This window comes from Macrotis lagotis, chromosome X (assembly GCF_037893015.1).
Source record: "Macrotis lagotis isolate mMagLag1 chromosome X, bilby.v1.9.chrom.fasta, whole genome shotgun sequence".
In the NCBI taxonomy this organism is placed as follows: domain Eukaryota; kingdom Metazoa; phylum Chordata; class Mammalia; order Peramelemorphia; family Peramelidae; genus Macrotis; species Macrotis lagotis.
Window position 1 is genome coordinate 310,934,401 of NC_133666.1, and position 14,164 is coordinate 310,948,564.

General features: G+C 39.0%; 1 protein-coding gene across 2 annotated transcripts in view; it reads left to right on the top strand.

The window, feature by feature from the left end:
* ST8SIA5 (ST8 alpha-N-acetyl-neuraminide alpha-2,8-sialyltransferase 5) overlaps positions 1 to 14,164 on the top strand; it is a 143,220-nt gene that overhangs the window by 113,309 nt on the left and 15,747 nt on the right. For both annotated transcript variants that reach the window (XM_074208591.1, XM_074208592.1), the window contains one exon: positions 10,131 to 10,223. In XM_074208591.1, coding sequence (XP_074064692.1) covers positions 10,131 to 10,223 — 93 coding nt within the window. The remainder of the gene's footprint in view (positions 1 to 10,130; positions 10,224 to 14,164) is intronic.

Consider the following 14,164-nt stretch of genomic DNA (forward strand, 5'->3'; position numbering starts at 1 on the left):
AAATAATTTACCCTAAAATAAAAGATCTTTGAATTCCAGAACTGGTTCATATTTATCACTGAAGCCTCAATACTTAGCAAAGTGCCTAGCACATAAGGATGATGGTGATGGTGAATACATTTTAATGAATAAAACTTAATAAATGTCTGCTGAATTGAAATGAATTGAATCTCAACTTCTTCATCTATAAAATGGGCTTAGTAATTCTTGCTTTTATGATATATAAAATACTTTTATGGGTTTGTTGTAAACTGTAAAGTCTTATAGGGCAAACCCATGTCTTTGCCAAGAAAACTCCCAAATAAGGTCACTAGGAATTGGAAACGATTGAAATAACAGATCAATAGCAACAAAGTCCTATATAAAAGAGCTTCCTTATTATTTATAACCTCTAGAAGGCCTCAGTTAAAATCCCCATATGAGTCCTGGGAAGCCTCTTGTCTTTTCCCATCAATGCAGTTTAATGTATCAGATTTGTGAGTTATCACCTTGAGCCTAGAGAGGACTTAGGAAGGAGGGGGGGGATGGGGTGGAAGCAGGCAGGTGGTGGGGATCAGATTGATTAGGATAGACCCAGGGCAATGGGACACATAGAGTGGACATCTGTTGGAAGGGACATTGAAGACAACTATGCAATAATGACTAAATGCTTACCGTGGGGTAGATATAAAAAGTGTTTAGCTGTCCAATCTGGTGATAGAGACATGAGTCAAAAATTAAAAAAAGAAAAATAATTAAAAAAAACCCTTTTGCTCAATGGTATGAAGAATGCAGGCAGAAGCAGATTTTCTTTCCTCAATTATCTATAACTATGTAACTGTGATTATGTAGCTCTGTCCCACAGCTGGCAGATTTTAAAAAGAAAAGATAAAAAAATTAATTCAAATTCAAATCCTATTTGAAACTCAAACAAATTTGAGTTAGCTCTGAATTCTGGGGGTGGGGGAGGGGTAGAATCCCACTTTCTCTTCACCTTCCCAGTGCATATTTGTTACCAGAACTGATTTCAAGGAGAGATTTATGATGAAATATATAACAATTTCAGTGTGTGTTTGTGTGTGTGTGTGTGTGTGTGGGGGTGTCTCTTGGCCTTTCTCCAGATGTGACAAGAGTGGTGACTTGCTAGCAGTCTCCTTTTGCTCCCTGCCTGAGAATGGGTTTGTGTGTGAATGTTCTTGGCTCTTAGATATAGGAACAGGGAGTGTCCTGTTTCTAAAGGAACAGAAGCTGCAAGCTGTCCTTGCTCTGTCCTTGGAGACAGGGAGTTAGTTGTGATCTGCCCATCAGCTGCTGGGTGCTAGACTTGGCAATGACAGCAGGAAGATGCTTTTTTGCCCTTGGGTACTTGATCCTTGTAGCCCCAAGAGACATCTTCAGGGACTCAAGTGGTTAAAGAGGATTCCTTTAAGTCTGGGTGTGCTGGCACATGGAAGTGGGATGGGGAGGGGACCAATCTGCCTAAAAGAGGTATGAACTTGTCTAGGTCAGAAATGTTGGTCAGTGGGATTGGTTCCATGAATGGCCATTATTCTTCCAGTCAGGAGACATAGGGAGACTCAGAATTAAAAACCTAAAATAAAAAAGAATGATTTCTTTAAAATAACATCAAACACAGAACCTGTCAGTAATATACTGGATTAAGAACAAATGAAATCCCCTACTTGGGAGGTTTTCCTTAGATGGAGAAACCACCCTCTTGAAGTGTTCCATTTATTTGAAAAACATTATTAAGTTTCTATTTTGTAGAAGACTTGAGTCCTGAGCACCAGGGACAGAAAAGATTGATAGAAGGTGAGGTCAACTTTCAAGGAGTTGATAATATAAGCCTATGATGTAATTAGGAGAGGGGAAGGTAAGCACAGAAATAGCTAGGATATGAGGGACCATAAAATAAATGCAAAGTAAAGCGCCCCCCCCAAAGTGGTCAAAGAAATTCTTGAGGAAAATGTTGCTTTCTAGTCACAGAGGAATGGGCAAGATCACAGGATCATTGTGGAACTGTGTAGTTTGTTTGTCTTTCATTCTTGAAGAGGACCAATGACATCAGGAATGACTTGCAAGTGAATTGAATGTGCAAAGTCACCAGCCTTACTTTCTCCTTCGGAGCTATCTGGATCCAGAGGCCAAATATGGATAGGAACAACTGGAGATGGCCCTGGATGAAGTGGGAGATCTTGGCCTTTTGAAGCCAGGGTCTTTAACAGCTCTCAGTTTGACTTAGCCAATGGACATTCAGTGATGAAGGCTAGGTAAGAAAGAAAATGAAACAGAGTATTGCCTGAGCAGGACCTCAGAGACCATTTAAGCTGACTCTTCTTTTACTGATTAGGTTCGTTAAAGGACTTGCCCCAGATAGTAACTTGCCCACACATAGTAAGCTTCAGATGTAGAATTTGAACCCAGATCCTTTGATTCAGCTGTACTATGATAAGTCTGGAACTAATTTTTAGAAGATCCAGATTCAGGTCCTAGGTATTAACCAGAGATCTTGCTCCCTCTGCTACCTCCCTGAGATAAGAATGTTGGTAGTAACAGAGGGATATAATAATAATCTGATATAGCTGGACAATGGTTTATAGTAGGTATATTATCAATGTATTTTGTGTACTGATTAATTTATAGGGGACTTGCACAAGCAGTTACAACTATAACCTGGTTGTGACACAGCAAGGTAGAGTCAAATGATCTCTGGCCTTCAAACACTTGTTAGCTTATTTCACTTCTCAACTTTACACACATTTATTAAGCACCTAGAATATACAAGGGGGAGAGCCAGCTTGTCATTATAGTAGATAGAGAATTTGCCTCAGAATTAGGAAGAACTGGGTTCAAGTCTTGTGGCTGACACTTACTATAACCTTGGACACATTTAATCTACTGGTGGGGAACATGCAGTTATGAAATCATTTGGTCTGACAATGCCATAGCAACTGCAAGCTAGAAGCTTTTTAGGAGTGAATTAATTAAATGTTTGATTAAATATAACAGGCTAATTTTTAAGTTGATGATTTTGTATGGTCCTTGAATTATGTTATAAATATCCAAATGGCCCTTGGCAGGAAAAAATGTTCCCCATTCCTGATTAATCTCTTCATTCTCAAAGAAGACCATGACATCAGGGATGTCATGACAAACGCATGAATTGGATTTGAGTGAGGAGGTTGCTGTGCTAAGTCGCCAGCCTCATTTTCTCATCTAGAGCCAGCTGGGTCTAGAGGACACATACAGATCAGGATGCCTGGAGGTTTTCTTGGATATGCCGGAATCAGGGTTAAGCGACATGCCCAAGGTCACACAGCTAATAAGTGAGAGAGGCTGGATTTGAACTCCCATTCTCCTGACTCCAAGGCCACTTAATTTCTAAGTGTCTCAGGGAACTCCATATGATTTTTTTTCTTTTTGCAAGACAACTGATTTGTCCAAGGCCACACATTTAATAAATATATTATGTGTCTGCAGTTGGATGCCAGGGCCTGTGCCACCTAGCTGCCCCCAACTCCATATGATTTCAAGTGACAGGTGGGAGTTCCTCATCAGTAGAGCCTTATACCAATGAAATAGCAGTTCCCAACCAAAGAAAACACATACAAGGCTTTATAATAGATGATGGGAATACCCATTATCAAAAATGAAACCATCAGAGAGCTTACATCCCCTGAAATAACTTAGGATCAAGAAGGGTCAGGAAAGGCTTGATAGAATAGATGACTCCTAAGCTGATCCTGGAAGATAAGGATTGTGGAGGGGGGCTAGTTGAAGGGGGAGTTCATACCATACATGGAGGCCAGCAGGACTGAAGGCACAGAATATTAAATTCAGATAATAGCAATTAGGACAGTTTAGTTGAAATGTAGAATGCATAATATGAAGTTAGTCCAGAAAGATAAATTGGAGCCATATTGGAGAGGGCTTTAAAAGCCAAATGAAAAGTTGGATTTTTGTCCTAGAGGCACCAGGGAGCAAATGGGTTTCAAGCAGAGAATGACATGATCTGACCTGTGCCTTAGGAATATTATTTTAGCAGTTGTGTGGAGGACAGCTTGGAGAGATAAGGGACTGGAAATAAGGAGAACAGTTAGGAGGTTATTGTGACAATATAGTCAAGAAACAAAAGGTGCCTGACCTAGGTAGTTGTGTGAGAGGATCCAAGGGAATGATTATGAGAGATACCATAGGAGTAGAATTGATAAAACTTGGCAACTGATTAAGTATGGAGGATAGTGAGGGAGAGGAAGAGTCAAGGATGATTCCATAGTTGTAAACCTGAGTGACTGGGAAGGTAGTGATTCTTTTGGTCTTCAATCATTTCAGTTGTGTCTGACTCTTTGTGACTCAATTGAAGTTTTCTTGGCTGATACTGGAGTTCCCTGGGACACAGAAATTAATTGAGCAGCTAGGTGTTGTAGTAGATAGAGCACTGGCCTTGGAGTCAGAAGATCAGGAGTACAAATCCAGCCTCAGACACTTGCTAGTTGTGTGATCTTGGGCAAGTCTCTTAACCCTGATTGCTCCATATCCAAGGAAATCTCCAGAGATTGCCATTTCCTTTTTCAGTGAATTTTATGAAGAAACTGAGACAGACAAGGTTAATTGATTGCCTAGGGTGACACAGCTCCTAAGTGTCTAAGGTCAGATTTGAACTCAAGTCGTCCTGTCTATAGTTCTGGAACTCCATCCATTCTGTCACCTACCTGCCCTCAGATAATGGTACCCTTGAAGTAATTGGGAGATTTAAAGGAATTGATCTGGAACAAGAGGTTAGTTGAGAAGTAAGGCCCCTTTCATTTCTCCCCGGGAGTGGAGCTTATGTAGAAGGGAATAAGATGTCTTGTATCTCAATAAGCTCTGATTTTTCTTATATGTCTGCCTCTCTCACTGGTTCAAGATAAAACCCACAGGGCAAACAAACTAAACTAGAGTAGGGATGGCAAATGGCCAAAGTTTAAAGAGGCAGGCCAGCTATTCAGGACAGTAAGGCAGAAATGACCACAGAAAGCACAGTTACAGAATGTAAGCTTTTAAGGGCAGGGTAACTGTTGTTTTTCATTTTAAATCCTCAGAGCTTGACTTCCTTCCTTCCTTCCTTCCTTCCTTCCTTCCTTCCTTCCTTCCTTCCTTCCTTCCTTCCTTCCTTCCTCCTCCCCTCCTCCCTGCCTCCTCCTCCACCCCTTCCTCCCTTCTTCCTCCCTCCTCCTCCTGTCTTTTTCTCCTCTCCTCTCCTCTCCTCTCCTCTCCTCTCCTCTCCTCTCCTCTCCTCTCCTCTCCTCTCCTCTCCTCTCCTCTCCTCTCCTCTCCTCTCCTCTCCTCTCCTCTCCTCTCCTCTCCTCTTCTCCTCTTCTTCTCTTCTCTCTCTCTAGGTTACTAGAAGGAAGGTGTTGGTTACTCTGAACAGAAAAAGAGTATTTAGAGGTTATTTTGTGAAAAGTCAACAGTCACACCAGAGAAAGCCTCCTCACAAAATTATGTATATATATATATATGTATATATATATATATGTATTATATATGTATATATATATAAATACAAATAAAATGAAATTTTATTGGAAGGGTATTTTATGGAACCTGTCATTTGGTCCTAGAACTGATGTCACAGGGACTATAACTGCTGAGGGTGCATAGATTTTTCCAGATAAGGATTTGTTCTTCTAGGCCTACAGGTCTTCGATTTCATGCCTATTATTGATCCCATTACTATAAACAGCAAGCATGAAACCCCCCCAAAACCTCAAACCAAAGATGGAAACTTCTAGGATTCCCTTATATTCTAGAAAATCATCTCCTTACATGGCCTATGATCTTCCTATCATTTTAACCCTTCTTTTGCTTTGATCTTTGTAGCATTTTGTACTAGAAGGGAAACAAAGTGTTTTCCGTTGTTACTATCCCTAAGTTACCTGCCTAACCACAAGAATATTGATGACCCAACCTAGTATGGGTGGGATGACTTGTGTGATATGGAAAGTTCCCTAATTTATTTTTGTATCTCTGGATCACCCTCTTGCTCAGCATGGTGAGGGATCCAACTTCTGACTAACTTAATTAGCAGAGATGAATCTTGCCTTGTCCATCTGGTGACCACCCAAGCTGATGCATCATTTCTATCCCTTCTATAGGGTCAAAACCAAGATTTATTGACCAATGCGATTGCATTTCATTTTGCCTATTTTGAGTGTCTGGCAATCAAGTCCCATAAAAGTAAGGCTCTGGGGAAAAGGGGCATCTAAGATCGTGAGAAAGATCTGAGGTCTCATTCTTTGAAGGGGCTCAGTCCCTTTTATAAATGGTTAATGATTTAGATATCTGTCTCAATGGATTTTCTTGTAGATTGGATAATTCTGGACCCCACACATGGAGGTGATAAGGAATCACTGGAATTTATTGAGAAAGGGAATGACATGATAAGACATCTGCTTTAGCAAGATCATTTTGACAGTAGACTCAAGGTTGGGTTGTAGTAAGGAGAGACTAGAGGCAGGGAGATTAACTACCAGGTTATTGCAATAGTCCAGTGTGTGATGTGATGAGGGCTGCATCAAAGTGATTGCAGTGTCAGAGGAGAGAAAGAAGAATATCTGAATGATATTATTAAAGGCAAAATGGATAGGACTTGGCAACAAACTGAATATAGGAAGTGAAAAGGACACCTAGGTTTCAGGTTTGGGGGACAGGGAAGATGGAGTAATAGGGATTGAGTAATAGGGAAGTTCTGACAAAGATAAGATCATGAGTTCAGTTTTGGACATACTAAGCTTCAATTGTATATTGAACATCCAATAGGTCTAATAAGTAGTTGGAGATGCAAAATTGAAGATTAGTGGAGAGGTTAGGGCTGAATAAGTAGATAACAGAAATATCAGCATAAAGATGATAATTAGGAATCATGAGAGTTGATGAAGTAACATAAGGCAGAAAAAGAAAAGGCTTAGGACAGAACTTTGAGGGATATACACCATTAGCAATTGTGACTTGGGTGAAGATCCAGCAAAGGAGACATGAAAAAAAGAATGGTTAGGTAAGAAGAAAACCAGAATGCACTAATGTAAAGTCTGAAGAGAAGATAGAATCAATGAGAAGATGATTTACAGTATCAAGGGTTGCAGAGAAGTTAAGAAACATAATGATTGAGAAAAGGTCATAAGATTTGTCAATCAAGAAATCCTTGGTAACTTTGAGGAAAATAGTTTTGGTTGAAAGATGAGATTAGAAGACAGATTTTGAGACTTTAAGAAGAAAGAGGAAAGGAAATTGAAGCATTCATTTCAGTCATTTAGCTACAAAAAAAGGAAAAATTTGGGACAATATCTAGTGGAGATGGATCAAATGAAGTTTTTCTGAGAATTGGATATTTGTCCAATTCCAACTGAGAATTGGAATGTTTGTGGGTAATGGAGAATCAACCAGTAGATGGATAGGAAGAGACTGAAAATAAATGAGAGTAGGGATAATGAAGGGGAAATCTGCTGGAGAAGACAGGATATGAATGTAGAGGGATTGACCTTGACAAAAAAAGGCCACCTCTTCATATGGGACAGAGGTGAAGAAGAAGATATTAATAGAAGGCAGCTGGGGGATGTGAGATAAAGAGGAGAGAAGAGGAACTCTTGGAAAATTGTCTCAATTCTTTTCAGTGAAATATAAGGCAAAGTTCTCAGTCAAGAGTCTCACACCCTGAGACTTTTGCATTCTCCCTAGCTACAATTTTCTGTCTGTTCATCACTATTTTTCATTAGGAAGGTCATAATAACAGTTTTGCCATAGAAAATTCAAATTACTGGTAGTAAAGAAAGGACAGGATGAGGTGAAACAAATGAAGCAGAGGAAACTTAAGTTTTGAATTATGGTTCTGTCAAGTGTATGGGTTTTTCAAGGACGATTAACAACTTGGGTGGGAAGGTTTGCTAAGCCCTTTTAAGGGCTATTCTTCCACATTTGGTGTTTAACTTCACTCAACTTTTACCTGTGACTCCAAGAGCTGTATGTAGACACTAGACCCAAGTAAACTATCTTGGCAGCTGGGCTAAATCAGATTAAAGCTAACCTACTGACCTCAAACTCATCACTGAATAAGGAGATATCTATCCCAAGTATGTGAAGACTTCCTCTGGTGGAGTCTATGAATGAGAACAAACTGATCCAAAGCATAAAGTCACTTGAAGCATTGCAGATTGCTTAGATTGTTCAGACATTGAAGACATCAAGGTCATCCATTGTATTCAGAGCATCACCAGTCATCCCGAGTTTTGTCTTGCCACTGGACTTCAATAACTCTGGAAGAGAAGATTTGGTACGACTCTGCTTCATTTAAATCCAATTCTTGCATGAGTCAAGATATAGACCATTATGAGTTCTCATTGGTACCCTTCAAAAATGAAGGATTAACAATAGTTCTGTAGGTCCAACTTTCTGGAAATTTGTTTCCTCTAAAAATTCCTCATAGAAAAGAACCAGAGATGTAGAGGAAGAAGAGAAGCCTCAAGGCAGAATAGGCAGAAGATGGACATCAAAAGAAAAGGATCAGACAAGTAGGAGAACTGAGAAACAGCTTTGTACTAGAAGTCAGGGCAGGTTTTCTAGGTGGACAAGACCACTGGGCCAGGAATCAGGAAGACTCATCTTCCTGAATTCAAATCTGGCCTCAGACACTGCTGTGTGACCCTGGGCAAGTCACTTAACCATGTTTACTTCAGTTTCTTATCTGTAAAATGAACTGGAGGAGGGGATATATCTTTTCAAGAAAACTCTAAATTCAGTCACAAAGAGTAGGATATGATTGAAACAACTAAACAACAACAATAAAAGCCAAGGGAAGAAGAAATATTCAAAAAAGAGGAGTTATTTCACTGTGTAAAATGTTGCAAAAACTGTCAAGTATGACAAGAACTAAAAAAAGCCATTGAATCAAATAGATCAGTGATACCCTCAGAGAGAACAGCTTCAGTCCCGTAGTGAAGTCAGAAGCCAGAGTACAAGCCTTGGGAACCCTTTAAGAGGGGACATGGTGAGAAAATGGAGGTGATTACTTTAAAATGACTTTTTTCTAGGGGTTTGTGAGAGGAAGATGATTAAGGATGATAACCTGTATCTTTGAGTCTCTGTTTTGTTTTCTGTAAACTGGGATTAAAAATGCTCGTTCTACCCATCCCACAGAGTTGTAAATAAAATACCCTGTGAGCTTTTAAGGACCATACAAGTTTGATTTATAATTCTTATCCCCATTTTATAGATGAGGAAACTGAGGAGTAACAAGTTAGGTGACAGAACTGAGCTTAGAGATCCTTGTTCAGAGTTCTGCTCCATCTTGCTATCTCTCTATAGCACCATGGCTATACTGTAGAAGTCTAATAGGATAAGATTTGCTATTGATGTGTCTATATATGACCCATGGGTCAAATCAACAACTTTACACTTCTCCTGTGTGCCCTCCACTCTAAGCTTTGTGCAAAGACTCTTCACTGAAGATTCTCTTGCACTAGTAGGTTGTAGAGTCAAAGTTCTGACATCAGAAAGGGACCAGAGACAGATTATGTGTCAATTCAAGATTCAGTCTAGTTAAGAAAGGAAAGGCTCATCCCCAGGATATAGGCTACAGTAACCCATGAAAGAAGTGAAAACTATAGTGGAGTATATGATACTGCGCTAGATTCAAAAGAAAAATGATTTTTTTTACTTTGGTATTGCATTATTTTTTCTTAATAGTATCTTATTTCTTTTTGGGAAGATGTGTGAAGAAAATATTTCTTTTTGTAGGATTTTAAATTCTAAATTTTTCTTCCTCCTTCCCTTCCCACCCCCCCTCCCCAAGACAGCTGATGAGTTTTTTCCTAATAATGAACTTCCTGTTCCCACCCAGTCTTTCTCACTTTTCCCTTCCTGTAGTAGTTGTTATTCATCTTTGAAGAGGATCAATGACATCACATAATGGGCAATGTCTTGACTCATGAGTTGATTGGATTTAAGTGAGGCAGAGCTGTGCAAAGACACCAGACTCATCCTCCTCCAGAGTCAATGAAATTCAGTGGCAAGACAAAAGTCAAGATGAATCCTGATAATCCCCAATAGTTGAGCACTGAGCCACTAAAGGAACTCATTTTCACCTTGATAATTTGCTTTGTCATTTTTCTTTGCAGGTGTAATCTACCCCCAATCTCAGAGAAATACACTGGAGATGTTGGGGCAAAGACTGATGTTGTTACTGTGAACCCCAGCATCATAACAGAGAGGTTAGTCTCAGTCTTGTCCTGAGTTTAGATTTAGGGTGACCTGTGAAGTCATCCAGGCAGATACCAACTACCTTTTTCCCCTACCTGAACAAGCCCACATAAGGTAAGTATCAGAGGTATACCTTGAAATCAACCTTTTAACTCCAGTCAGTATTCTCTCTTTTGAGTATAGTGGAGAAATATGTATAATATTGTACCTGAGTATAATGTTACACTTTTGATCCTTCTGAATCTTCAAGAATCTTTTAATCTTTTAGAGGTGATACTGTAAGTTATTATCAGGCAAAAAAACTTTATCACATAGTATTTGCTCCTGTCTCAGAATCATAAAATTTCAAACTGAGAAGGGAACTCTAGAGTCCACTATTTAGTTTTCTAAATTTATTTTTTAAATCTATAAACTTTAAGAAAAGAGGTCCAATCCTCTCATTTTAAAGAAGGAACTAAAATAGTTCCAGTCCTGTGTCTAACAGATCTAGGACTAAATTAATGTTTGTCCTTCATTTTTGAAGAGCAAGAAATCAGAAAGTTGATACCATGACAAGCCCATGAATTGGATTTGAGTGAGGGGGTGCTGGGTTAAGTCACCAGCCTCACTTTCTCCTTTAGAGTCATTTGGGTCCAGTGGCCAGATATGAATCAGGACAACTGGAGATGGCCCTGGATGAGAGGCAATCACGGTTAAGTAACTTGTCCAAGATCACACAGTTAGTGAGTGTCAGAGGCTGGATTCGAACTCCTATCCTCCTGATTCCAAGGCCAGTGTTCTATCCACTGTACCATCTAGTTGCCCTAGGACTAAATTAGTAGAAAAGGGACAAACCATCTAGCTGCAGGACTAAATTAGTAGAAAAGGAACAAATTCTGTAGCATATAGTAACATTTTAGGAAACAGGAAAATTTTGTCTGCTACTGAGATCTTGAGTATCTCTCCTGAGACTCTACTTTCTCATTCTCTTGACCTCCTCAGTCTTGATTCTTTCTTTGCCTTTTTCTTCCTTAGTTTCATTCTTCCTTTTTCTGTTTCTTCTTTTCAGAATCTCAAGCCTGAAATCATGGTTAATCTTTTAAGCACTGAGCAAAAAAACTGGGGGAAATGATCTTGATTAGACTTGAAAGTAGTATTAGGGATATGAGTCACAGGATCTCAGAGTTGGCCATCTCCAAGGCCATCTTCTCTAGTCCATACCTGAAACAAGAGTTCCCTCTATGAGGCACCTAACAAAGTCATTCAGACTTTGCCTGAAGGTGAATCCCACCACCTTTTGAGGAGCCTATTCTAAATTTAGTTTTCATTGCAAGGACATATTTCCTTTTATAAAGGTGAAATCTGCCTCTAGGGCAAAGCAAATAAGCTTAATTTATCTTCCACATGGCGGCCAGCCTCTAGGATTTATGTACCACTAGGTATCAGGGCCGCTGGGTGGTCATAATGCATAAAGCTGGACCTTGAAGTAAGGAGATTCTTCTTCCTGAGTTCAAATTCAGTCTCAGATACTTACTAGCAGTATGACCCTGGGCAAGTCACTTAATCCTTATTGCTTCAGTTTCCTCACTGGTAAAACTAACTAGAAAAGAAATGACAAATCACTCCTATACCCAAATGGGGTCATGAAGAGGCAAAAAAACAGCTAAGAAACAAAAACTCAAACTAAAAAAACCAGGGTCTTAGGCTCTGTATTGAGCACTTCAAATACTTGAATAAACTATCATGTCCCCAAGCTTCTTACCATCCCCAGCCTTCTTACCATCTTAAGTGGTAAGTGTCTTCTGGAGGTATTCATTTTCAAATATGGCACCCCAAACTGAACATCATACTTCAGATATGTACCTGAGTATAATGTCATACTTATTAACCTTTTGAATCATCAAGAATATTTTAATCTTCACATCTTGTTATTATCAGGTATAAAAGCCTTACTTATCTGACCAGGACCGAATATGAGGGGCTATTGCCTCTTTTATTGTACTTTTATTCTTTGCTTGCTATGGAAAGCATGCCATTTTCTTCTCCAGCTCATTTTACAAATGAGGAAATTGAGGCAAATAGGGTTAAGTGACTTGCTCCAGGTCACATACCTAGTAAGTTTCTGAGGTCACATTTGAACTCAGATCTTACTGACTTCAGGCCCTGCATATCCATTTTGACACCTATCTGACCCATGCCAAAGATAAAGATGGCATAAAGTTGGGAGGTATAGTTAACATAGTGGAGGAAGAAAATCAAGATCCAGAAAGATCACAACAGGCTATCATGCTGGACAGAATCTAAAAAAAGATGAAACTTAATAGTATCAAGTGTGAAATCCTACATTTGAATTTTTAAAAGTGCCTGTGCAAATATAGACTAGAGAAGAAAGGCTAAACCAAAGGTCATGAGGAATCAAGCTTTTAATAAACTGTAAATTCAGTTTGAATAAATACAGTACAAATAGAGTAAATACAGTATCCTTACCAAGAACACCCCCCCCCAAAAAGGGATCATGAAAAGTTGGGTATGACTAAACAACAGCATGCATACCAGATGTGCCATCATCCAAATCATTGACAACCAGACAGTCAATAAACATTTATTAAATGCCTATATGTGCTGGGCATTATGATAAATTCTGAGAATACAAAAAAAAGACAAAAGACAATTGCCACTCTTGAGAAGCTTAAAATCTCATGACAAAACTGTTTAGAGCATCACAGGACCAAGGGCAGATCTCTAGGCACTCTCCTAGAGATCTCCCTCTAAGATGATATTGATCCCTTATTGACCATTCAAAAATATTCAGTAAGGAATTGATACTCAACATGATTAGGAAGCTAATAAGAAAGAATCCTCAAGGAACTACAACCTCCATGGCTGAAAGAGCAGTCAGGTATGATGTCTGTGCCATCCTCAGGGATCTTTGTGTGATCAAGGGGAACAGGAGAGGGGCCATAGGATAGGATAAGGTAAATGTTATTTTAATTTTCAAACCATAGAAGAGAATAGAGTCTTCATACTATCGGTAAGAAACTTGACTTTGATTCTCAGTAAGATTCTGGAACATATTATTAAAGAGATGGTTAATAACATCTAGAAAAGGAAGTGGTGATCACAAAGCTCTTACACATCTTCCTGCCAGCCTAAGCTCATCTTTTTTTTTTTTTGACAGTCACTAAACTGTTAGATAGAGAAGTGGCCCCAAAGTCAGGAAGATTTGAGCTCAAGTTCCACTTTTTACATTTACTTATCTTCTTATATGGCCCTGGGCAAGTCAATTTATCTTTTTGGTGCTCTAGACAACTCTTAAAAAGGTGGCAAGATGCTTTGGTGAAGTGAGATTCCTCATCTGGGATTTCTCTAAATAAGCACAATCACAGGTTTGATCCCTATCCCTTTTATACTGGTAGATGCAGAGAATTTATTTCTGTAGTATATACTTAAATATTAGAATTCAATTATGCTACCACTGTGGAAAAGATTGTTAATATGCAATATGGGCAACTAGGTGTGGCAAAGTGTAGAATGCCATATAGAGACTGGAAGATTCATTTTCATGAGTTCAAATCCAACCTCAGACACTTACTAAACATATGATTCTTGGCAAGTTACTTAACTCTGTTTGCCTCAGTTTCCTCATCTGTAAAATAAATTGGAGAAGGAAATGATAAACCACTTCAGTACAGTTGCCCAGAAGACCCCCAAATAAGGTCACAAAGAGTCAGACACTATTGAAAAATGACTGAACAAAAACAAGATACAATATAATACATTAAACATTATTCCAGACACTGCTAAATTCTGGGTATTAAAAAAGAGATATAATCCCTTCTTTTCATGAGTTTAAAATCTAATAGAGGAAGTCAAAATAGAAAAGGAAATTTAAAATGAAGGGAGGAGAAAATAAGCAACACAAAAGCATAATAATAATGGAGTTAGATTTGAGGGGTGCAGCTGGTGAGAAAAG